Below are 19,942 nucleotides of genomic sequence, written 5' to 3'. Positions count from 1 at the left end.
CCCGTGGCGGCGGCGGCGGGCGCCTCGCGGCGCTGCTGTACGCGGCCGCCCGCCTGCGCCTGCCCGGCCTGTGGCGCCTGACCGTCCGCGCTGCCGTGCTGCACTGCCCCGTCGACGCCGACGGTGCTGTCTGCGCCCCTTGTGATGGTGGTGGTGGTGGTGACGGTGGTGACGGTGATGGCGAGCCGTACAGGCTGTTCCGGCTTGTGCCGGACCGGGGAATGGAGGACGCCGCTAGGCGGTACTGCGGTGAGTGAACGAAGCCCCTCCTCCCTCCCTTGTCTTCCTTGGCTACTAGACGAAAGATGCCCGAAAACTGACTCACCTCCTCCTCTTGCACAGCCGCCGTCAAGGAGACCCGCCGTCAGGTCGTGGTCGACATTATCGACGCCATCTACGACACGCGCGAGACGATCCGCAGAAAGGTAAGAACGCAGAACCCCCATATCGCTGTTCCGCCTCCCCCACTCATCGCTGACACACACACCTTTCGTCGCGGCAGAAGACCGGCTACGGCCAGCGCGACCCGCTCAAGGCGCAGCTGGCGTGCCTGGGCCTCTGGCCGGGCCACCACGACGCCGGCTACCGCTCGCACCCGCCCGTGCGAGAGAGCGTGGCCGCCCTGATGGGCCGCGTCAAGAGGGCCGCCGACGCCGCCGCCGCCAGGGGCGACAACGGCGAGCTGATTCTGCTCGTCGACAGGATCCGCGCCATCGTCGATGCCGTGCACCTGCCGCTGCCCTGAGTTCGGGCTGCTGAGCAAGCAAGTCGCCAGATTGCACAGGCCAAGAGAAAAAGGCAACGACGGGGATGAGAGCTGAGGCGGAGGAGATGATATTGTTCCCACAGACGCTTCCTTTACCATCCTCACAAGACTGCTCATCTCATCAGGAAAAGTTTGTGTGGTTTATTCGGGCGAGTATCTCAAACTCTCCATGTAACAGCATGCTACTGCAGACTAGCTGTCATCAAAGCAGAAAACAGCTGTTTTTCCTAGCGTTTGCCACCATGTAAGCCCACGAGGTAAAATAAAGCAACGAAACGCTGGAGACCTTGCTGCCACGCGTGAGTGAGTACATCTGAGCTGTCATCAAAAGAATAGCCTCGCAAAATCAACCCTGTTTTAGGTCCACATCAGTCCATCATTACCTTGCCCATACATGTCCAGCTGGCCGGCACTCCAAACACCCCCCCAACACCAACCAACCAGATCCAGGATTCCATCATCACCCCCGACTCCATCCAAACGCGCGCGCGCCAAGACCCTCACATTTTGACCCTGAGCAGGTATCGCAGCCGCACTTGCGAGACGTCGTAGACGATAAACTCGTTGTACTGCAGGTACGCGCCCTGCACCTTTGTCGGTCCGGGCTTGACGCTTGTGTCGGGCATGGTGGTGCCCTCGAGGCTGTCGTGAACGGCGCCGGCGTCGCGCCACTCCTTGGGCCCCGTCATGCCCTTGCCCCAGGTCGAGTACATGCCGTTCTTTTGCGCCTTTTCGCCGGCCTCGTAGTCGGCATTCGTGAGTTCCTGCATCGGCTTCCCCAGCTCGGCCTCGCACAGGAGCAGCAGGGCCTCGCCGCCCGAGATGTACGAGCAGCAGTAGTTGGCCGACTTGGACGACATGTCGGCCAGGTAGATGCCCTTGCCAAACATGTAGCCCGACACGGGAGCCTCGGGAGGCGCGATGCGGAGACCCTGGCTGAGGATGCCTCCAAAGTTGGTGACGCGCGAGCCGTGCCACAGCAGACGCCTGTCTTGTGGCGGGCCGGCCAAGGGAGACTCCTTGTCGAACCGCTCGTGCTCTCCGGCGCGCTCGATGCGGAAGATGTCCTTGACCGTGTAGTTGTGGCCGTGGGTGGCGCCGCGCGTGTCGTTGAGGTAGTCCTTGATCAGCTTGAACTCGTCGCTCGAGTACTGCAGCGCCGTCATCTCCTCCAGGTTCAGGCCGTTGTACAACTTTGTCAGAGGGTGGACAGGGTCGCGCGCCACCACCTTGTCCTTGCCCATGATGTTGTTGGCGTCCTTCATATCGCTCAGGCTCTCGAGAAGCTCCACCTCCTTCTTAAGGAGCGACTCCTCGCAGATGACGGGCGGGCGGTCACGACCAAACGCGTGGGGGATAACGGAATAGTACGAGTTGGAGAGGTGCTCGATGGCAGAGTCGGCGTCCATCCCGTAGTCCGCCTGAGCCTGGGAAGGGTCATCCAGCAGCGCAGAAAGGTCCTTGAGCGCCTGGAAACCGCGGCTGATGGTCGATTTGCTCAGCTTGCCGAGCGGCAGCTTGTTGGCGTCGTAGTTGAGCTCCGACATGGCGGCAGCAAAGTACTGCTTGTTGAAGATGAGCTTCATCAGGTCCTGGACCGGCTCCTCGAGCGAGCAGGTCGGTGGGATCCACTTGTCCTTGGCCTCGTCGTCGTCGTCGTCATCGGCCATGACCTCATCCTCGTCGTCCGAGTCTTCGTTATAGCTCCGCTCGACGAAGGTGTACTTGCCGGCCTTGGGAGGCGCGAGGCGGTCCTCCCAGGAATGGCCAGACTTGTCCTTGAACTTTTTCTCGAAGTTCTTGATTGCGTCCTCGGCAGTTCCATTTCCGAGAATGGCCTTCTGGCCAAGCTCGCCGACCCGGCCCCAGCGCGTCCACGTCTTGAAGTCTCCTTTACCATCCCTGATGATCTGGACCCGGTAGAACTTGTTGTTGTTGTTGCTAGCGTTCGTCTGGTTGAGCGACGCGTCCCAAATGTGGCCCTGGTCGTCGATGTAGACTGCATAACCGACCATGGTGCAGGCCTCATCAAGGGGAACCTGCAGATTCTTGGATCGGGCAATCTGCCCGTCCGCAGCGGGTGCCTTGTCGGCCTTGTCCTCCTTCTTGACCTTTGCCGACTTGGCTGTCGCTTTGCCTTTGGCGGGCGCCGCAGGCTTCGCATCATCGGCAGAGTCAGCATCAGCGCCGTTGGCAGCTCCATTGGCGCCCTTCTTCGCGCGCTTCACCAATGGCTTGGTGTCTGGCTCATCATCAGAGCCAGCAGCGGCAGTCGAGGTGCGTTTGGCCCCCGCTTTGGCTTTTCCCTTGGGCTTGGGCTTCTTGCCCTCATCATCAGACGCGGCTGCTGAGGCAGCAGTAGAGGTAGCGCGTTTGGCGGCAGCCTTGCCCTTGGTAGCCTTCGCCTTGGGTTTGGGCTTGACCTTCTCCTCCTCCTCCTCCTCTGCCTCGGAAGCTGCAGCAGAGGCAGCAGTGGATGCAGCTTTGCCCTTCGCAGCTTTTCCCTTGGTTGCTTTTGCCTTGGGCTTGGCCTCCTCCTCCTCCTCCTCCTCTGCCTCGGACGCCACGGCGGACGCAGCCTTGCCCTTGGCGGCCCTTCCCCTGGTCGCTTTTGCCTTGGGCTTGGGCTTGGGTTTGACCTCCTCTTCCTCCTCCTCCTCCTCCTCCGCCTCCGAAGCGGCGGCAGAGGCTGCGGCGGATGAGGCGGCATTCTTGCCCTTGCCTTTGCCGGTCTTGGCACTGGCTTGCGACTTCTGCGACTGCGACTGTGCCTGAGCAGCGGCCTGTGCTGCAGTGGCAGATTTGCCGACATCGTAGGCATTCTCCGGCTCGCGCTTGTCGTTGGCCTCGCAGTCTACCAGCCAGTCGAAGCTAACAATCGGCAGATCATTGGAGGTGGCGGCCTTGACCTTGGTGGTGTTGCGCAGAAAGTCATGCTCGGTGGTGACGAGATGGGTCGTGGACTTGGTGACCGACGCCGAAACGGTGGCGCCGAGGCCGACGACCTTGGCCTTCGCGTCAGCCTGAGAGCAGTCAAAGGTGCCGCTGAGCGCAATGACGAGGCCATCCAGCGGCCGGACAGCTGGCGCTGCTGCCGCGTTTCTGGCGCTGCGCCTGGGTGGCATCTTGGCGGTGGAGCCGACTGAAGTCGCTGGGGATTGAGGATGGGAAAAGAAACGACAATGAGCGGGTGTTGATTAACGCGAAACGCGCTAATATGCGTGAACGAGGGGTGGAAGGGAGAAGACTGAAAAGACGGAGAGGACTGAGAGAAAGGCGCAAATGAAGCTGGAGGTGGCTTTAAATTCCGCCGCACTCCTTCAGCTCACGCCAAGCTCCAGGGACTGCAGGTCGGGCTGTGGGAACGCGGCTCGGAAGGTGCAGGGGGCGTGCGCAGGCAACAACGCCAGAGCTCCGCTCTCGAAGCTGCATGACGGGAAACTCTCGCCCTCTCACGTGAGTGCTGCCTGGTTCTGGTGGGACGATGGGGATGGCTGGCCTAGCTTCTGCAGCGAATCTGTGGAAAGGAGATGAAAGCGATGAAAGCTCCAGCCATTGGTTTTTGCGAATGCGTCAACTCTCTGTCAGGCCACATCGCCAGCTGGCCCCCAATGCTGTGCACAGTCCCGCCAGCGCCAATCGTTTACAGAGTAGAGACCATGGCGTCATGTGCCAACAGCAGGGATGAAACCCTCGAGCGAGCTGCAGATCCGATTGTGCTACCAACCTAATTGAGAATAGCATCCATTCCTGCCTGCCTCTGTTCATGCCTGAGTGTCTACTGGCTGCCTGTGACGTGCTGTCCGTGGAAGCCAATGCCCACCGCAAACTGGCACTCTGCCCGTCCAAGCTCCTTCATCGTCCTCGCATCCAGGCAGAGCAGGTAGCTGTGCCTGTTGTGGCCGTCCAGAACCACGCTGAGCAACACCCCGTCGTCCTCGGCGTTGTCCTGGTCCCCCTCGGCCCTCGGCCTCGGCACAAAGACGGCCTCGCCAGGGCTGTGTCCAGACGGGCCCTCCCAGAGCACCGCCTCGCGCGTGTGCGTGTCCGTCTTGACGATGCCGTCCAGGAACGTGCTCAGCCCGCGGTGCACCAGCCCGTACACGAACTTGTGCCGCCGGCAGGCGTACGCCGGGTTGATGGTCGGCAGCTCGCCCGCGTGCGGCGTGGGGATGCGGAGCTCCGGCTCGACCCTGGCCACCTCGTCAGGTCCCCGCGGCCTCGCGTCCTTGCCCTTGCCGATCGTCATGGGCAGCCGGAACCGCGTCAGCGCCGGGAGTGCGTCGTGCTTGGCCCAAAAGCCCCCGCCCGTGCCGTTCCGGTCCAGCAGCACGTCGTAGTACAGGGCCTTGAGGATGCTGGTGTCCCTGTACGACACCATCTCGCACACCACATCGCCCGTCTTCTCGTCCTCGTACGCATTCGTCGAGTGGAAGAAGAAGCCAGCGTCCGAGGTGAACTTGGCGACGACCCCCTTGCCGCCCCGTCGGTCGATGACGTACCACCGGCAGGGCTCTGCCGGGTTGAACGGCGACATGGCGTCCAGGAGGTTGCCCTCGAGGAATATCTTGAGCCCGTCGAGCACAAAGTGCGCTGTCGGGACGCAGACCACCACGTAGTTGCCCGTGATGAAGGTGCTGTGTATATACGCCAGCTTTGCCTTGAACTTGGCCAGGATCGATGTCTTGCCCGTCGACGCGCTGACCTGGAACACACGGTAGTTGTCCCCGATTGGGCCCGCGTCCTGGTTGATGTTAAACATGTCTCCGGATTCGGGGTCCGTCAGCCAGTGCGAGGGCGCCATCTTACCCGTTAGGGAAGGATGGAGGTCCGAAGGCATGACGAGCCTGATCTGCTCCAGCGTCTGCCGGTCGACCTCGGACAGCGTGGCGGCATCCGTCGTCAACATGGCTGTGTCTCGGCCGCGCTTCCGGTCAAGGGCGGTGCCCAAGGCGGCCGAGCCGGCCTGGATGGTGACGCAGATGTTGTTGTACGTCTCGATCTTGCGGTGAAACATGGTCTGCACCTTTCCGAAAATGCCCACGCACGGGTCGGCGCGCTGCGCGAACGAGATGCCGTTGATGATGCCCTTGGATCTGATATCGTTTACCATGGCCTCGCATTGTCGACGGGATGAATAGAAAACCCGGACGCCAGACCCTTCATTGCTCCCATTGTTCCTGCCGTCCTCGTCTTGTCCAGTCATGATGTCGAACCGGTGAGTGTGTGCAAGTCCGTCGAACCAATGCGAGATGTGAAACGTGCCCGACTTGTCGTCCTCAACCTTGCAGCCGGACGGACCGGTGCGGTACAGCGAGCCGGCTACCCACGCGGGAATCTCTCCCTTGATCTCGAGCTCGATAGGGCCCCTCTGCTCGGTCAGGCCGTCGAACTGTTGAGAAGAGGGTCAGCACGCCACAAGCTGCAGACCGCGGCTGGTATGGGAAGGGCTGACAACTTACGCCCGCTTTGTTTGGCCACTCTTTGTATGCATTGCTGTCCAGGTTCCTTCGAACCTCCTGAGCATCGGCCGCCTCCTTGTCGACCCCTCTCTTCCTCGTTGGCTCGATGTCGATAAACTTGACCCCGCGCAGGGCTGCTCTCTCGGGTTTGCCCTTGTATTTAGAAGACTCGGACGTCTGCCTTGAAACTGCAGTGTAGCCTATCGCCGGAGGAAGGCCGACGTAAAATGTGCCTCTCTGAAGCCAGATAGCCCTCATTTTGGGCGATGTCGACAGTAACTTGTGCTTCCGGGGATGGCTCCAGGGAGGCTGTTGTGGTTGTGCACGGGGTGAAGAGATTTCTTGGCCCCGGACGCTCTTGCCCAAAAAACATATCCAACCCAACCCTAGGGTCCCTAGCACAGAAGTGCCACAGCACCGCTCGGGGCTAGCACTGGCTCCAAGCTGCCAAGCTGCCATGCTGCCATGCTCGCACATCTTTCTCATATCGCCCATGCCCCTTGTGGCCGCCTCGGAACGGATAATCGACGCTTCCTAAGCAGCATCTCCAGGTGCTTCTTGAGCAGAAGACGGTTGAATACCAGCACTTTGCTACAGGAACTGCCACCCAGCCTTTTCGTGGCGCACCCAATCGTCGGCATGGTGCAGCAGAGGCTTGACCGCAGCAAGGGCGTTGTTGACATGCGGTACGTCAAACATGGTGTCGACTCGGGGTGCAGCGTGGCGAAGGGCATGGCGAAGGGCATGGTGACCATGACCGCCGTCAGCGACCACAGCCTCAAGCGCCTGTCCGCAATGCCCTACGCCTACCAAGGCGTAGAGGCGAATTGCTTCCTGGTATAGGGCGTGCATGGTCGTGCGGCTGAATTAGATGGGGATCGTGATACAGGTTACACTCCGGGGAGCGAGCGAAGCGGTGCACAGCGTCTGACGCGGACGAGGCGAAGTCGGAGTCAAAAAGCCTTCACCATGCCGAGAGTTCTGCCCTTGCCCTCCATCCCCGCGCACAGAGCCGTCTGAAGATAGTGTGAGAGATCTGATCGGGATCTGGCTGATGACTATGTCCGAAAAGCTCGGAGCAGGCTCCTGACACCGCCACCGCGCACCGAGCTCACACCCCGCGACGACGCGTCGAAGCGGTCGGCCAGTTTGGAGGCAGCGAGGCGTGGTGGGCGCTTGTATGGGGCAAGCAGGGCTACTGCAAATGGTGCCCGTAGCCGTCAAGATACTGATGTCTTCTTCAGAAGTCAAGCTCCCTCATGGTTCGCGTCCATCCTCGGCCCTCAAGCAGGCCAGCTGCTAGGTTGCCATACCGTGGAGGACAAGTCCAACGAGACTACAGCCTGAGCCAAAAGTCAGCCAGAGCACAAGCGGATCCGGAGCCTAGCCGAAGTCACCCTCTAGTCCAACTAGGTAGCCGACGAGACCACGAACCAGCCGGCCATACCGCGGAGTCGGCGGCGGGATCACGGACCGGTAGACTAAAATACGAACCAGACGTGCGGGTCTGCGGCCGAACCCAACTCTTGCCAGCTTCGCTGGAGCAGAGAGCCAGCATGCGTGCACCACTGCTGGCGGACAACAGAAGGAGAAGCGCCTCAGCGAGGAGGAGGGTAGCGGCCAAGAAGAATATCCCTACCGGAATAATGTCAACCGATGATACTGTGGATTGGATCCAGCTGCTCGTATCCTTGAACCGCTCCGTACCCGCGGAGAAGCAGATGTGCGCTAGGCTGTAGTGTACGCCGACCTCGAAGAGCATCAAGGCGCGACTGGACTTCGTGTGCGCAGTTCTCTTGCCCGACGATAGTAAACTAATGGCCAAGACCCCTCAAACCTCGGCCCGTAAACCTCGGCCCGCAAGCCTGGACTCGATGAGGGTATAACCGCCTACGGCTATGCCAGCACAGGCCGCGGTCGGTGCGCTACTACAGCTGACCCATCTCTATCACGCCCTCGGCTGTCATCTCCACGATCTGCTGTGTGGTTGACAAGACTGACACACCCATACGCCCGGCGACATCTACGCCCAGCACGGCCGTATAGAGCTTTACGTGCATGTTTTGTGAGCCACGTCTGGTAGCTTAATGACAATATAGAGGTTTGAGAAGAGATGTGGTATTTACCAGGGGCGGACAACTGCTGCCCGTTAGGTTGTGCCACGGTGTATACCGGGAATGTTATGGAAAAGGCTTTGTTGTTGCACGAGGAGGAAGCTATCTGGACAGAGCGCCCCTGGCGCGTTGGGAGTGTGGCCTCAGGTTTCTCCCTAGGTGTCCCGACGCGTACCGTGACAGGTTGTTCCGTGACCGGTCTTATACAATTTATACTGTTCATGATGCGAGAACATGACCAAAACAACGGTTTTGCCGAGATACTGCCAGTGCAAACATGATCGGGACGGAAATACGAGGCCTCCCGAAGATCCGAATTGGAACAAAACAAAAGTCTGTCGAGCGAGGGTCTCACAGTGCAACCCCAATTAACACCGGACGGCCGACCCCGGGCAGGGTTCTTCGTCCAACATGGCTGGCCGCCCTGTCCAAGTCCGTGGGGTGCCAAGCGAGGCATCCAAAACGAACAGACTGTGCGGAACTGCCCGTTCGGGAAGTTGGAATTTGGACAGAAATAGCAGTGTGGCTGTCAAGCATTGTTTGTGGGGGGCCTGCTCGAAACATTTATTTTCAGAGGTGGCAGCACACCCCTGGCCATCGGCCGTGCGCAGCAGGTCATCCCATGTCGTCGGCTTTGTGCCTGCCACGATGACAGACACAATCCCCGGGAGGCGGGTATGGGTCACCGCGTGGATCGGCCAAGATTTCTAGAAGATCGCTCTTTCCGCCATCAAGCTCATTTTTTGTTTCCTTTCCATCCTCGTCCTCAGCCACCGCCACTTTTCCTTTCTGTTTTTTTTTCTCCTTTTGTCCTTTTTTCACTTATACAAACACAGACAGCCATGCACTACCTCCCCGTCGCCAAGGCCGTCGTGGCCATACTCCTGGCGGCCCAGGCCGCTGCCGCGCCGATGCCGCAATACGGCACCTCGGTGGAGGTCGGAGCTCGGGGAGCCGCCCTCGAGGCTCGCGAGCCCAAGACCTGGCAAGGCAAGCCGACGGACATATACGGCATCGGCATGAAGGGCGGCGACAGCAGCGGCTTTTCGACCCAGGCCGTCACACGCCGCACGGTGGAGGAGGCCGGAGACGCCGAGATGGAGGCCCGTGATATCAAGGCCCCGTTCAAGAACATGAACGGCGAGAGTCTCCTGACGCGGCAGCTGAAGCGCAACGTTGAGTAGGCTACGAGACGCCACCACCCGAGCCCGCGCTGTTGAGGACGAGGCGGCTGATGCCGAGCCCTGGCGTTTTAGTTCTAGGAGTTTGAGGACCACCTCCTTTCTTGTTTATGTCTGCCCGCTGTTTCTGCTTCTTGCCTGTTACTTGGTCTTCGTATTTGGTTTTGTTGTATTTGTCTGTTTTAATTGTGTGGCGTCGGGCGTCCGCTCTGCCAAAGCTGTTGTCCTAGCGGACGACAAGGCGTAGCGATATAGGGGACGGGTCGTAATCACACCAAACACTTTTTATTCCTTTCCTCGTCTTGTTTACTTGAATGTGTGACCTGAAGAAATGCCATGCCATTCCCGAAAAAAAGAACTACAGCTCGTTGCTAGCAGCCTCATCACCACGCACCTCCTCCTCCTCGCCCTTGCCCTTCCCCCGCCTCGTCCGCAACCCCCACGTCCAGTGCCCCGTCGGGTCCTCCACCAACGCCTTGAGAGACGGTATGTCGGCCGCGCGGGGCCCCAGCTGCCTCTCCAGCGCCTCGATGGCCCGCTCCCCGTACGCGACGACCTCGTCCCGCATGCCGAACATGCCGAAGTTGAGCGCGGCGCGCGTGCACGCCGCGCCCAGGTACAGGTGCAGGCGCTCGCGCTCGTGCAGCGCCACCAGCTCGCGGCCCGTGTCGGCCGTCACGGCGCCGTCGAGGCTGTCGAGCGCGGCGGTCAGCTCGTGGATCCGCGCCACGTTGGCGTCCGAGGCGGCGGCGGCGGCGTGGTCGGGCAGGCTGCACTGCCGGCAGCGGCAGTCGAAGCCCCACCCGCGCAGGCGCGCCTGGCGTTCTGCTCGCGGCTGCATCAGGTCGATGTAGCTGAGGCTGATCTCCTCGCCGGGCTGGATGTCGCGCACGGCCGTCGTGATGTGCGTCAGGTTGCTGAGGCGGTACGTGGTGCTGCGGGTTGTGAAATTGTCTTGTGTGAGTATGTTTTATCAAGGAGAGGCTAGGCAGGACAGGACAAGACTGACCTCGGCCGACAGTCGTGGTTGATCAGCGCCGCCTGCGGGTAGACGGCCATGTGCTTCCCCCGGGCCCCGATCCACAGCGTAAAGGCGTTCCGCGCCAGCTTGGCGCGCACGTCGTCGCCCGCCTGGCCCATGAAGCCCTCCCTGGCCGCGGGGGACAGCTTCTCCAGCGCGCGATCGTACAGAGCCCCGACCTTGGCTTCAGGGAGCCCGTGGAAGGCGTCCACGTCGACGGCCAGGACGGGGCGCACGGATAGGACGACCTCGCCCGTTCGGATCAGTCGCGTCGCGACCAGACCTCTCCCCTTTCCGGGCACCTCGGCGACTCGGAAGGGAGGGTCCTCGGGAGATGTGAGGGGAGGGCCGTCGGTGGCGGCTTCGGTGAGCGCCGCCGCCTCCATGGCTTGCTCGCCCCTAGTGATGAGAGCGAGGCCCTGGCCGTTGTTGTAACGAGGGTTCCAGTACAGGCACGAATCGCCCATGCAGTGCTCGGGGCCTTGCCATCCCGTCGCATCTTCAGCTCCGCAAGTCTGCCTTACTGTGTCGTCAAGCGGGCTGCTGTAGTCCTGCCAGAGGCACTCGGCTAGTGCCAAGGTTGAGGGTAACACGGCGGTGCACAGCAGATGAATCCAGAGCATCGTAGAAATAGGTCAGATGGGTGGGCGCCGGTTCAGTGTCTAGGTCTGCTGTGGATTGGATATTTGCGAGGTAATAGTGTTGAGCTACCGCCGTGCCGTCAAGTTTCGCCAGGCCGGCCACGAGACAAATGGGTTCTGCAATCCGTGAAAATCCTTCGTTGGGGAACGCCGGGAAAGGCCCTCCGTGATAACGGCGATCATCTCTGGCATTCCGCCCTGGCAGAACTGTGGCTAAATGCATGCAGCCGCCAGCCGTCTTGTAGCCACTGATATTCACAGGTAATATGGGCTTCCAAAGGGGTTTAGCCTCTTCGCCTGGACACAAAGGCAGCCTGCGCGGTCGGTCTAGATGGCTGTAAGGGCTTCCATTACAACCCTAGTTCGTCTCTCTCGTTTACGAGCATGGTTATAAAAACCAAATCCTCACATCCCCTGTACCTCCCGCGGCTTGTACTCCTCCTCGAGATACCTCAGCTCCTCCTCCGTCAGCTTCACCGACAGCGCCTGCACGGCCTCCTCGATCCTCTCCTCGGTGCTCAACCCCAAAATTGGTGCGCAGCCCTTGTGCAGCACTCACGCCGTCGCCAGCACCGCCATGCTCACGCCCTTCTTTTTGGCCAGCTCCTCGACCCGGTCGACGATGGCCGGGTTCGCCGTCTCGTTCCACCGCCTCGACTTTACGTCCGTCTGCTCCCGCAGCGTCGGCGCCGCCCCACCGCCACCATCCCCCTTCCTGTTGGGCCGGGCCAGCTGGCCGCGCGCCAGGGGCGACCACGGGATGACCCCACCCCCGTGGCGGCGCAAAAGGGCAGCATCTCGCGCTCCTCCTCGCGGTAGAGCAGGTTGTAAAAGGGCTGCATGCTCACAAACTTTGTCCAGCCGTTCTTGTCGGCGACGTGCTGCAGGCGCGCAAACTCCCAGGCGTACATGGACGAGGCGCCGAGGTAGCGCACCTTGCCGCTCCGCACCACGTCGTGCAGCGCCTCCATGATCTCCTCGGGCGGCGTCTCGCGGTCCAGGCGGTGGATCTGCAGCACGTCGATGTAGTCGGTGCCCAGGCGCGCCAGCGAGTCGTCGACGGCCTTGAAGACGTGCTTGCGCGAGAGGCCCATCTGGTTGACGAGGGCGCCGTCGTTGGCCGCCGGCTGCGGGCGCGAGTCGTCGTCCATGACGGGGGTAGAAGATCTTGGACAGGACGACGACGCGCGACCGCGGGATGGCGAACTGCCGCAGCGCCTTGCCGACGGTGGCCTCGGACGCGCCGTTGCTGTACGTGCCGGCCGTGTCCCACGTGTTGATGCCCAGGTCGTAGGCCTTCTTGAGCAGCCTGAGCCCCTCGTCCACGCCCAGCGTCCAGGGGGAGCCCTCCCAGGCCGGCGAGCCGAACGCCATGCAGCCCTGGATCAGGCGCGACACCTTGAGCCCGCTGTTGCCCAGCCGGACGTACTCCATCTTGCTAGACATTGCTGCTACTTATCTCTGATGTGTACTTTGCGTGGGCGATTTCACGGGTGCTGACGTGCGAGTGGTAGCAGGAAGAGGCGATAGATAGGAGTGTGACTGTTTAGACCGCACGTTTTATGTCATGACTTTGACTCCCTCCGCCCTCGCCCAACATGTCCATCTCACGCCCGTTTTAATCACAGTTATAAAATGATGGGGTGCGAGGTGGTGTCACATGACAAACGCTAGTATTTAGTCCTGGGATCGTTGGCTTCCTTTGCCGGCTTTCCCTCAATCCGACAGGTTGCACCTCCGACAGATGGAGACGCGCTCCCGCATCACAACCTAATATCCTTCGTCGCGCCGGATTCTCTTCTGAAGCCTCCAAGAGACCTTCTCCACGAATTCCCGGCGGCTTCCGGGCATCATGCCAGGGCGTGGCGTGTTCTCTTTTCTGGGCGCTGGCTCGGCTGAATTGCTGGCTCGGCCACATCGGCCTTCTCGCCGTCTCACGCCGGACCCACCGCCAGGCACTAACACTGAGAGTGCTGCGGTGCTGGTTCGCGGGGGACACTGCCGCCAATCAGGGGCCTCTCGGCTTGGGCGAGCACTACACGGGAACGGAGCGAAGGCCTACCCTCTCGAGGGCGAATCGCGCATGCTGGGAGCCAAGTGTTGGAAGGAGCTTCCAGCTGTAGTTGATGGTGGTTTTATTATATCCGGGATAATCCGTCTACAGTCCGATTCCTTTTGATCCGTCCCTTGAGTCCTACTTTTGTGCTTTCCGCTTTCCGTTTGCTATCCATTCATCTCCTCCGTGATGCCCAACTCATTAACGCAAGAAATAAACAAAATCCTTCTTTTAATGCACCAGGTGCGAATTTCTTTGCCTTCATAAATTCCCTTATATCCAATAACCGAAAAGCATGCCATCAATTTTGATCGCGGAGCTCGCCGCCGTTCTGGCCCAGCAGCCCGACGTCAGCCTCACCCTGACCGATCTCACCCAACCACCCGTGCCCAAGGTCGGGTCGCAGGGCGCCAACGTCACCTTTACCTGCCTCGCCTCGGATCTTACCAGCCCCGAGGCCGTCGCGTCCGTCTTCGCAGACAGGTTCGGCGCCGTCTACAACCTGCACGGCCTCATGTCGGGCGGGTCCGAGGCCAACCTCGAGCTGGGCCTGCGCGTCAACCTCGACAGCCACCGCCAGGTCCTCGACTCCTACGCAAGAACCACCCGGGCACCGTGGCCGTCTTTCCCTCCAGCCTGGCCGTGTACGGCCCCACGGCCGCCGGCGAGGTGGTCAGTGAGGCCACCTGCCCCGTGCCCTAGAGCAGCTACGGCGCCGAGAAGCTGATTGTCGAGACCCCGATCAACGACTACTCCCGTCGCGGCCTGCTCGACGGCCGCGTCGTGCGCCTGCCCACCGTCGTCGTCCGCCCCGGCGCCCCGTCTGCCGCCGCCTCGTCCTTTTGCCAGCGGCATCGTGCGCGAGCCGCTCCGAGGCCAGGCGTGCACGCTGCCCGTCTCGCCCGACCTGGAAATGTAGGTTTGCTCGCCGGGGACGGTCGTCAAGAACCTGATCGCCATCAAGGACATTCCCGCCTCCAAGTTTGGGCTTTGGCGTACCGTTAACCTGCCCGGCATCACCGTAAAGGTGAGCCAGATGCTTGACGCGCTGGGGGAGGTCGGTGGCAGGGAAAAGAGGGCGCTGGTTAAGGAGGGGCGGGATCCGGCCATTGAGAAGATTGTGTGCAGCTGGCCCTCCAGTATGGACACAAGCCGCGCGGCCTTGCTTTGTCTGCCGCCCGACGCGTCTATAGCAGAAACGGTCAAGGCTTTCGCTCGGAGTGAGGGGGTACCATCATGACCGTGGCGGGTGGCGAGCCGTGGTTCGTGCATCTGTTTGCAGACCGTTATGCGTGTGCGGTTGGATTAATGAAACACGAACATGTCTGACGACAAAAACGGCAGACCTGCTGTGTGCTGCATGGATTGTCACGGAAAGTTGAGATGGTCGTAGTTGAAGTCGAGTTGGCCGCCGTGGAAGTCTAGGAAAGACGTCCCCCCAAAGACAAAGTCAGGGCTTAGGTTGTTGCTGAAAGAAAACGGGGTCTCGGCCATTCCGCCGTTCAGCCCACCAAGCGAGTTGTGATCACTGAAGCCCGGCGTTCCGGCGCCATCATGTGGCAGGCCATATGGCGACCCGGCAGCAGCGCCGTGGCCATTGTGGCCAGAGATGCCGTGATGAGCAGGCACGTTGGAGCAGCCGTTGGCGCTGCGGGAGGCAAGGCCGCCGCCGCCTCCTCCAGGGTCGCCTTGCAGGAGACTAGCGGCCGCCTGCTCTAGCCCCTGTGCCATGAGGTGAACGAGATGCCATTTCCCAACCCCAACGGATCGGAACTGATTCACCAGCTTCCCGGCAAGTTCGCTGACAAGGGAGACCTCGACGAGGCCGTCGGTGCGGCGCTTGGTTGCGATCTTGAGCAGGAAGACGCACGCAAACGCGGTCATGGCGTGGAGGTACGACGGCATCCCGCGCAGGCCGGCCCGTATGTCTGCGTCCGTCAGGAGTAGCTCGACGATGGTGGTCGCGGCGGCAACGGCGCCAGTGGCGGCGCTGCGGAATACGGCCGGGATAGCCTCCTCTGGAGACAGGCCCCGGAAGACATGCGAGAACAAGTACAGCTTGGCAAAGTGGTAGTGGATGAGGGCGCCCTTGACTGGGAACTCGCCAACTGCCTCGAAATTTTCTGTGCGAGTTGTCAGTGGCGGTCATAAAAGCTTGAAAGCTCCCATGGCATCGCTGATTGTAAGCAGCCCAGCGGCTGGATGGACAGTATGGACTCACTCTTCAGTTCTACCGACCAAACGGCGATCCAGTGGTCAAGCTGCTTGCTGAATGTCGCAATCTGTGTCGAGTGGACAAGTGGGATGGTAGTGCCGCTGTCCGGGCCAAACAGCTCGTGCACGCCCGTCAGGATGATGTGTAGCGCGACTTGGCTGATTAGGCGCCGGTCGTGGTCGGTCGCGGCAGGCGATGCCAGGAACTGTTCCCAGCCCTGGATTGCGTAGTCTTCCCGCACCAGCGATGGCCGGCCGTACAAGATGGACAAGTGCTTGTCGCAGATGTACAGGTTGTACCATATCCTCATGCAGTCTGCGGCTTCCTCGATAGCCTCGGGCGGGCCCGTCGCTACCGGTGTCGAGACTGAACGGGATACCCCCTGAGCACCGCCGGCCTTGACAACGCGGTGGTAGTTGGCCACTAGGTTGAGCTCTGTTGCCCGGCGGATGGCAATGCCAGACAAGGTCCAGGACACGTCGCTGAGCCAGTACGAAGCGATGCAGAGGGCCCGGAGGTGCTCGCGATCGATGCGTCTGTCAAAAACGGACCCCGCGACGAGCCTGCGGAACTCGTTGCTGCACACGGGGTAGATTTGGTTGCTGCTGGAGTCGTGAAGGGCCGCCACCGTGAGAATGCAGGCGGTCAAGACTGGGCTCTGCCGGCGCAGGGAGTCGAGCGTCCGCCACTTGCGGCCGATGCGGTAGACGAAGTGGTCTAGCCGTTCTATGTACAGCTGGAAAAGCTTCTGTGCGTCGGCGACCTGGACCTGGCCTTCGGATATGAAGTCGTTCGGGGCTTGCGAGGTGGAGTTGCTGCCGTGGTGGCTGGCCATCATGTCTACACCGCCGCCAACGCCGTTGCTTTGGCCGTGGTGGCCGGATCCCTGCCTCCGCGACCCTGCCTGCTCCATCTCGTCGGGCATGGCCTCGGAGGCCCTCAGGGCACGCAGTTTCGTGAGGTAGTACACAGACTGCATCGGGACGTCGGGCATGCCATCCTCGGACTGCGGCATCAGCTTGGGCGAGTTGTCCGTCGATGGGCCAACCTCCTCGTGCGCCTCGGCCACGACGGAGGCGCTGCCCAGGTTGTCGGGGCCCGGGCGGTCGAGGGAGCTGCGCAGCGGTTGCAGAGGTGGCAGCCCCGAGTGGTCACGCATGTGCTGCATGCTGGCGTGCAGGGTCTCGAGGTCGGAGATGATGTCTTGGTGCCACTGGGAACGTTCGTCCATGAGCATCTGGAGGCTCTTGCTCAAGACGCATGAAAGATTCCTCTCCTTGCATCTTCGGCAAGGTGGAGACCCCTGGTCCATGTGACATCGGATCTGAGTGTTCGGAGAGTTAGCCGTAGCGCGCCGACGCCCCAAGAGGGATGGAGCAGGTAGATGTATGGAGGCGTGACGGCTCGGTAGAGGGAGACCTAGCGCGGCCAGCGGCAGACACGATCCCGCGGACAGGCCTGGGGAGTCTTGGTAGCGGGATCGCTGATCAGCCGGTCCGCCACCTCCCTGAAGCATTACCATCTAGGCAGCAGGCCCTTATCTCGTCGAAGCGGGATTGGCTCGCGCGGCACAAGCAGTGCAGGGGAGATGGAACGGCCTAGAAGAAAATTGGGGCACGGGGAGTAGATCGCTGGAGACTGGAGCGGATTGACTCGCACTTGGGTGCATGCCAACCCATCGTGGACGACAGCTCGGCAAAGCTGCCAAGAGCGGGTGCAACAGGGCTTTGTAAATACACACCTTTTGCTTGCGGCATGCGGCGCAGGCCTTGACCTTCCGGGAGATCTCGACCTGCTGTGGCATCAGGGGCTGATGAGACGGACCCGACGGAGCGTGAGGAGGTGGCCGAGTCTCGGCCGAATCTCTCCGCACACTGGCAGGCCGGCCAACCGTGATACTACCTGCCGACGGCGAGGACGTGTTCATCTTGGAGTGTGGATGTTGCTGTTGGTTCTGGGCCAGATTTCCATTCTGGGAGCCACAAGAGGATATCGCCGGTTAGCCGAGGAGAGGTTGGAACGGCTAACGGGGCTTGCGCGGGCCTGAATAAGGAGATAAGACAGCCGGGAAAAAGAAAGACTCACGGTGAGTGGCGCCTCTTCGGCAGAAGAAATCACTGTGTTGGCATCGTGCCATGACCTTTTGGACATCGCTCTACAGCGGTAGCTGTGATATGCAACGGTTTTGCCGGCAGCCCAACCACGAAATAATGGGCTCAAACAAGCTTGGCTGGGCAGGTATCTACTAGTCGAGCCTAGAAAGGGAGGAAAAGTGGGAAGGGCAAAAGGGAACAAAAAAATACGCAAAAAGGAAAGAAAAAACAACAATGATAAAAAAAAAAAGAATAAAAAAAGGCAAGAGGCTATCACTGTCAGAGCTTTGTGACGTGACGGCAGGTAAGACAATTCTGCGGGGGAGCGGGCGGAGGGGAAGTTGGGGAGCCTGAGCTGTGCTGCTATGGAGCGGAGCCAGCCGGGGATCCAATCCAACGCTGGCTGTGTTTGCGCCAAATGTGGCTGGGCACGGGGTGGTATTTTCAGCGGTCTGGGGCAGCGTCCCAGCAACGAAACGGCAGGTGGAGAGTGCGGGGCAGCGGGGAATTGTCGGGTGACGACGATTGCAAAAAAGGCAGGGGCCTGACTCGCGCAATGCTTGCTCCCGTCGGGTGTTTCGTCTTCAATTCTTTTTGCTCTTGTTTGGGGTGGGTTTTGAGCCTGTCGGTCGGGCTATATACACAGTAGGTCCTGACGATCACTTGGCCGTGGGCATTGTACGAGCAAGGCGCGGGCTTTACAGCTTTGGCTTTACAGTTTTGGCAGACAGGAGACGGTAGGTCGGTTTGCCCGTTTGAGGCACCAAGGATCGCCGACAGCCCGCATAAGCCTCTCCACGGCACTGCCTAATTAGGCAGTAGTAATCCAACGCACTTCCCTCGAGCGCTCAAAGTGCTGCCGCCGCTCCCGCATGGTTTCGAGCCATGGCTGCAACCAACCCTCTCAATGTCTCCCCCAGCCAAGCTAACCTAAAAAGCACCAAATCGAAAACCCAAACTCACCGGCCCTCGACGTGCTGGAGCATGTCTTGGACGTCGTGCCGGGCCTTTTCCTCCTCGGTTGGGTAGGCGTGCCGCCACATGGTCCAGATGCTACGCTGGAAGAGGTCGTCCATGGACTCCATGCTGCGACCCTTGAGCTCAGGCAGGCAGAAGTACACAAACACTACACCAATGTAGGTCAGCATCGCGTACAGCAGGAACGTGCCGTATCCCAGACGCGTCATCATGGTGGGCGTTGCTAGCGTGATGCCGTAGTCGACGATCCAGTTGACAAACAGGCACATGCCCATGCACACGGATCGGATTCGCGGCGGAAATATTTCAGCCGCGACCACGTACGGGGCCACGGAATGTCCGAACGACCACCCGAAGGCGTATACGTAAATCCAGATAATCCCGACGATGCCGCCCGCGGGCGTGCCCCCACCCTGGTGGCTGGTAGCGCCGCCCTCGACGAAGCGGACGTAGAGCGCCAGGTACAGCATGGCCGTCGCCTGCATCGTCGCTCCCACCATGAGCGGCAGCCGCCGGCCGACCCGGTCCACAATGACCGTCACGTACACCACCGTCGTCGCCATCTTGACCAGCCCGTACACGCCCGTGGTCAGCAGGCTCGACGACCCCGCGGGCACCCCGATCATGGCGAAGATGTCGGGCGCAAAGTAGTTGAGGCTGTCTGTGCCCGTGAACTTGTGGAACAGGAACAGCGTGACCGCCAGGAACAGGCGCCGCCGGTTGCTCGCGTTGGCCGCCATGTCGCGCAGCACCACCAGGTAGCCTCTGCCCGCGGCCTGCTCCTGCTCCGAATCCACCTGGGCGCATATCTCCATGGCCTCGCGCGCCACGTAGGGGTGGTCTTCCGGTAGGCCGCGCAACCTCGCGAGCGTCGCTATGCCCTGCTCTCGCATCCCTCTTGATATCAGCGCGCGCGGACTCTCGAGCACGAACGGCGTCAGGACGAAGAGCAGCGCGCCAGGGACCAGCTGGATTCCCAGGGCCAGGCGCCAGGCCGTGTTGTCGTTGGGGTCGTGCGCCCAGATGCTGACGCCGTAGTTGACCCAAAAGGCCAGCGCAAGCGACGTTACGATCATGAGGTTGTAGCTCGTCGTCAGGGAGCCCCGGACCGATCTAGGCGACACCTCGGCGAGATACTGGGGTGCGAGCATCGACGTGGCCCCAATGGCCAGTCCGCTGAGGAGGCGCCCAGCGTAGAACACGCCAAGTTGCGCCACCTCCTGCAGCGAGCAGCCAAGCAGGAAGACGGCTGCCGAGGCAAGCGCGGCGTGCTTGCGGCCAAGATAGTCCGACATTGGCGCGCCAAGCAACGCCCCGCCGGCCCCTCCCGCTGCCACCATGGCCGCAATGTTGCCAACTATATTTAGTTGTCATGTCAGCAAACGGGTGTTGAAAACACGCGCGCTCTCTCTCGT

At 61.1% G+C, this 19,942-nt stretch overlaps 10 protein-coding genes across 10 annotated transcripts in view; 3 read left to right on the top strand and 7 right to left on the bottom strand.

Moving 5' to 3' along the window:
• The window catches only part of GGTG_07305 (hypothetical protein), a gene marked incomplete at its 5' end in the record, with an annotated part of 3,022 nt that extends 1,855 nt beyond the window's left edge, over nt 1–1,167 (top strand). The window contains 2 exons of the mRNA XM_009225129.1: nt 343–425; nt 503–1,167. Of these exons, the coding sequence (XP_009223393.1) occupies nt 343–425; nt 503–745 (326 nt within the window). The 3' untranslated portion in view covers nt 746–1,167. The remainder of the gene's footprint in view (nt 1–342; nt 426–502) is intronic.
• On the bottom strand, nt 888–4,134 carry GGTG_07304 (polymerase 2 ADP-ribosyltransferase 2). Its single transcript, XM_009225128.1, has one exon. It carries the CDS (start codon nt 3,889–3,891, stop codon nt 1,267–1,269), a length of 2,625 nt encoding a protein of 874 aa, XP_009223392.1. The 5' UTR covers nt 3,892–4,134; the 3' UTR covers nt 888–1,266.
• Nucleotides 4,135–4,544: 410 nt separating this feature from the next.
• On the bottom strand, nt 4,545–6,486 carry GGTG_07303 (hypothetical protein; the record flags this gene model as incomplete). Its single annotated transcript, XM_009225127.1, has 2 exons — nt 4,545–6,158; nt 6,229–6,486. 2 exons carry the CDS (start codon nt 6,484–6,486, stop codon nt 4,545–4,547), a joined length of 1,872 nt encoding a protein of 623 aa, XP_009223391.1.
• Nucleotides 6,487–6,867: 381 nt separating this feature from the next.
• On the top strand, nt 6,868–7,071 carry GGTG_07302 (hypothetical protein; the record flags this gene model as incomplete). Its single annotated transcript, XM_009225126.1, has 1 exon — nt 6,868–7,071. One exon carries the CDS (start codon nt 6,868–6,870, stop codon nt 7,069–7,071), a length of 204 nt encoding a protein of 67 aa, XP_009223390.1.
• Nucleotides 7,072–7,286: 215 nt separating this feature from the next.
• On the bottom strand, nt 7,287–7,990 carry GGTG_07301 (hypothetical protein; the record flags this gene model as incomplete). The annotated part of the gene is made up of 2 exons (XM_009225125.1): nt 7,287–7,426; nt 7,663–7,990. 2 exons carry the CDS (start codon nt 7,988–7,990, stop codon nt 7,287–7,289), a joined length of 468 nt encoding a protein of 155 aa, XP_009223389.1.
• Nucleotides 7,991–8,990: 1,000 nt separating this feature from the next.
• GGTG_07300 (hypothetical protein) lies at nt 8,991–9,872 on the top strand (the record flags this gene model as incomplete). The annotated part of the gene is made up of 3 exons (XM_009225124.1): nt 8,991–9,017; nt 9,179–9,522; nt 9,599–9,872. 3 exons carry the CDS (start codon nt 8,991–8,993, stop codon nt 9,768–9,770), a joined length of 543 nt encoding a protein of 180 aa, XP_009223388.1. The 3' UTR covers nt 9,771–9,872.
• A 9-nt stretch (nt 9,873–9,881) lies between these two features.
• GGTG_07299 (hypothetical protein) lies at nt 9,882–11,167 on the bottom strand (the record flags this gene model as incomplete). Its single annotated transcript, XM_009225123.1, has 2 exons — nt 9,882–10,458; nt 10,533–11,167. 2 exons carry the CDS (start codon nt 11,165–11,167, stop codon nt 9,882–9,884), a joined length of 1,212 nt encoding a protein of 403 aa, XP_009223387.1.
• A 423-nt stretch (nt 11,168–11,590) lies between these two features.
• On the bottom strand, nt 11,591–12,631 carry GGTG_07298 (aryl-alcohol dehydrogenase; the record flags this gene model as incomplete). The annotated part of the gene is made up of 4 exons (XM_009225122.1): nt 11,591–11,702; nt 11,745–11,917; nt 11,956–12,312; nt 12,365–12,631. 4 exons carry the CDS (start codon nt 12,629–12,631, stop codon nt 11,591–11,593), a joined length of 909 nt encoding a protein of 302 aa, XP_009223386.1.
• Nucleotides 12,632–13,303: 672 nt separating this feature from the next.
• On the bottom strand, nt 13,304–17,610 carry GGTG_07297 (hypothetical protein). The gene is made up of 4 exons (XM_009225121.1): nt 17,542–17,610; nt 17,198–17,428; nt 15,463–16,780; nt 13,304–15,364 (listed from the first exon to the last, which is right to left on the bottom strand). Exons 1-4 carry the CDS (start codon nt 17,605–17,607, stop codon nt 14,610–14,612), a joined length of 2,370 nt encoding a protein of 789 aa, XP_009223385.1. The 5' UTR covers nt 17,608–17,610; the 3' UTR covers nt 13,304–14,609.
• Nucleotides 17,611–18,261: 651 nt separating this feature from the next.
• Nucleotides 18,262–19,942, bottom strand: part of GGTG_07296 (H(+)/hexose cotransporter 1) — a gene marked incomplete at both ends in the record, with an annotated part of 2,231 nt that continues 550 nt past the window's right edge. The window contains 2 exons of the mRNA XM_009225120.1: nt 18,262–18,340; nt 18,513–19,884. Of these exons, the coding sequence (XP_009223384.1) occupies nt 18,262–18,340; nt 18,513–19,884 (1,451 nt within the window). The remainder of the gene's footprint in view (nt 18,341–18,512; nt 19,885–19,942) is intronic.

Source organism: Gaeumannomyces tritici, assembly GCF_000145635.1.
Source record: "Gaeumannomyces tritici R3-111a-1 unplaced genomic scaffold supercont2.3, whole genome shotgun sequence".
Taxonomy (NCBI): domain Eukaryota; kingdom Fungi; phylum Ascomycota; class Sordariomycetes; order Magnaporthales; family Magnaporthaceae; genus Gaeumannomyces; species Gaeumannomyces tritici.
Note: the sequence above shows the minus strand (reverse complement) of the source record. Positions and strands in the feature narration are given on the sequence as shown.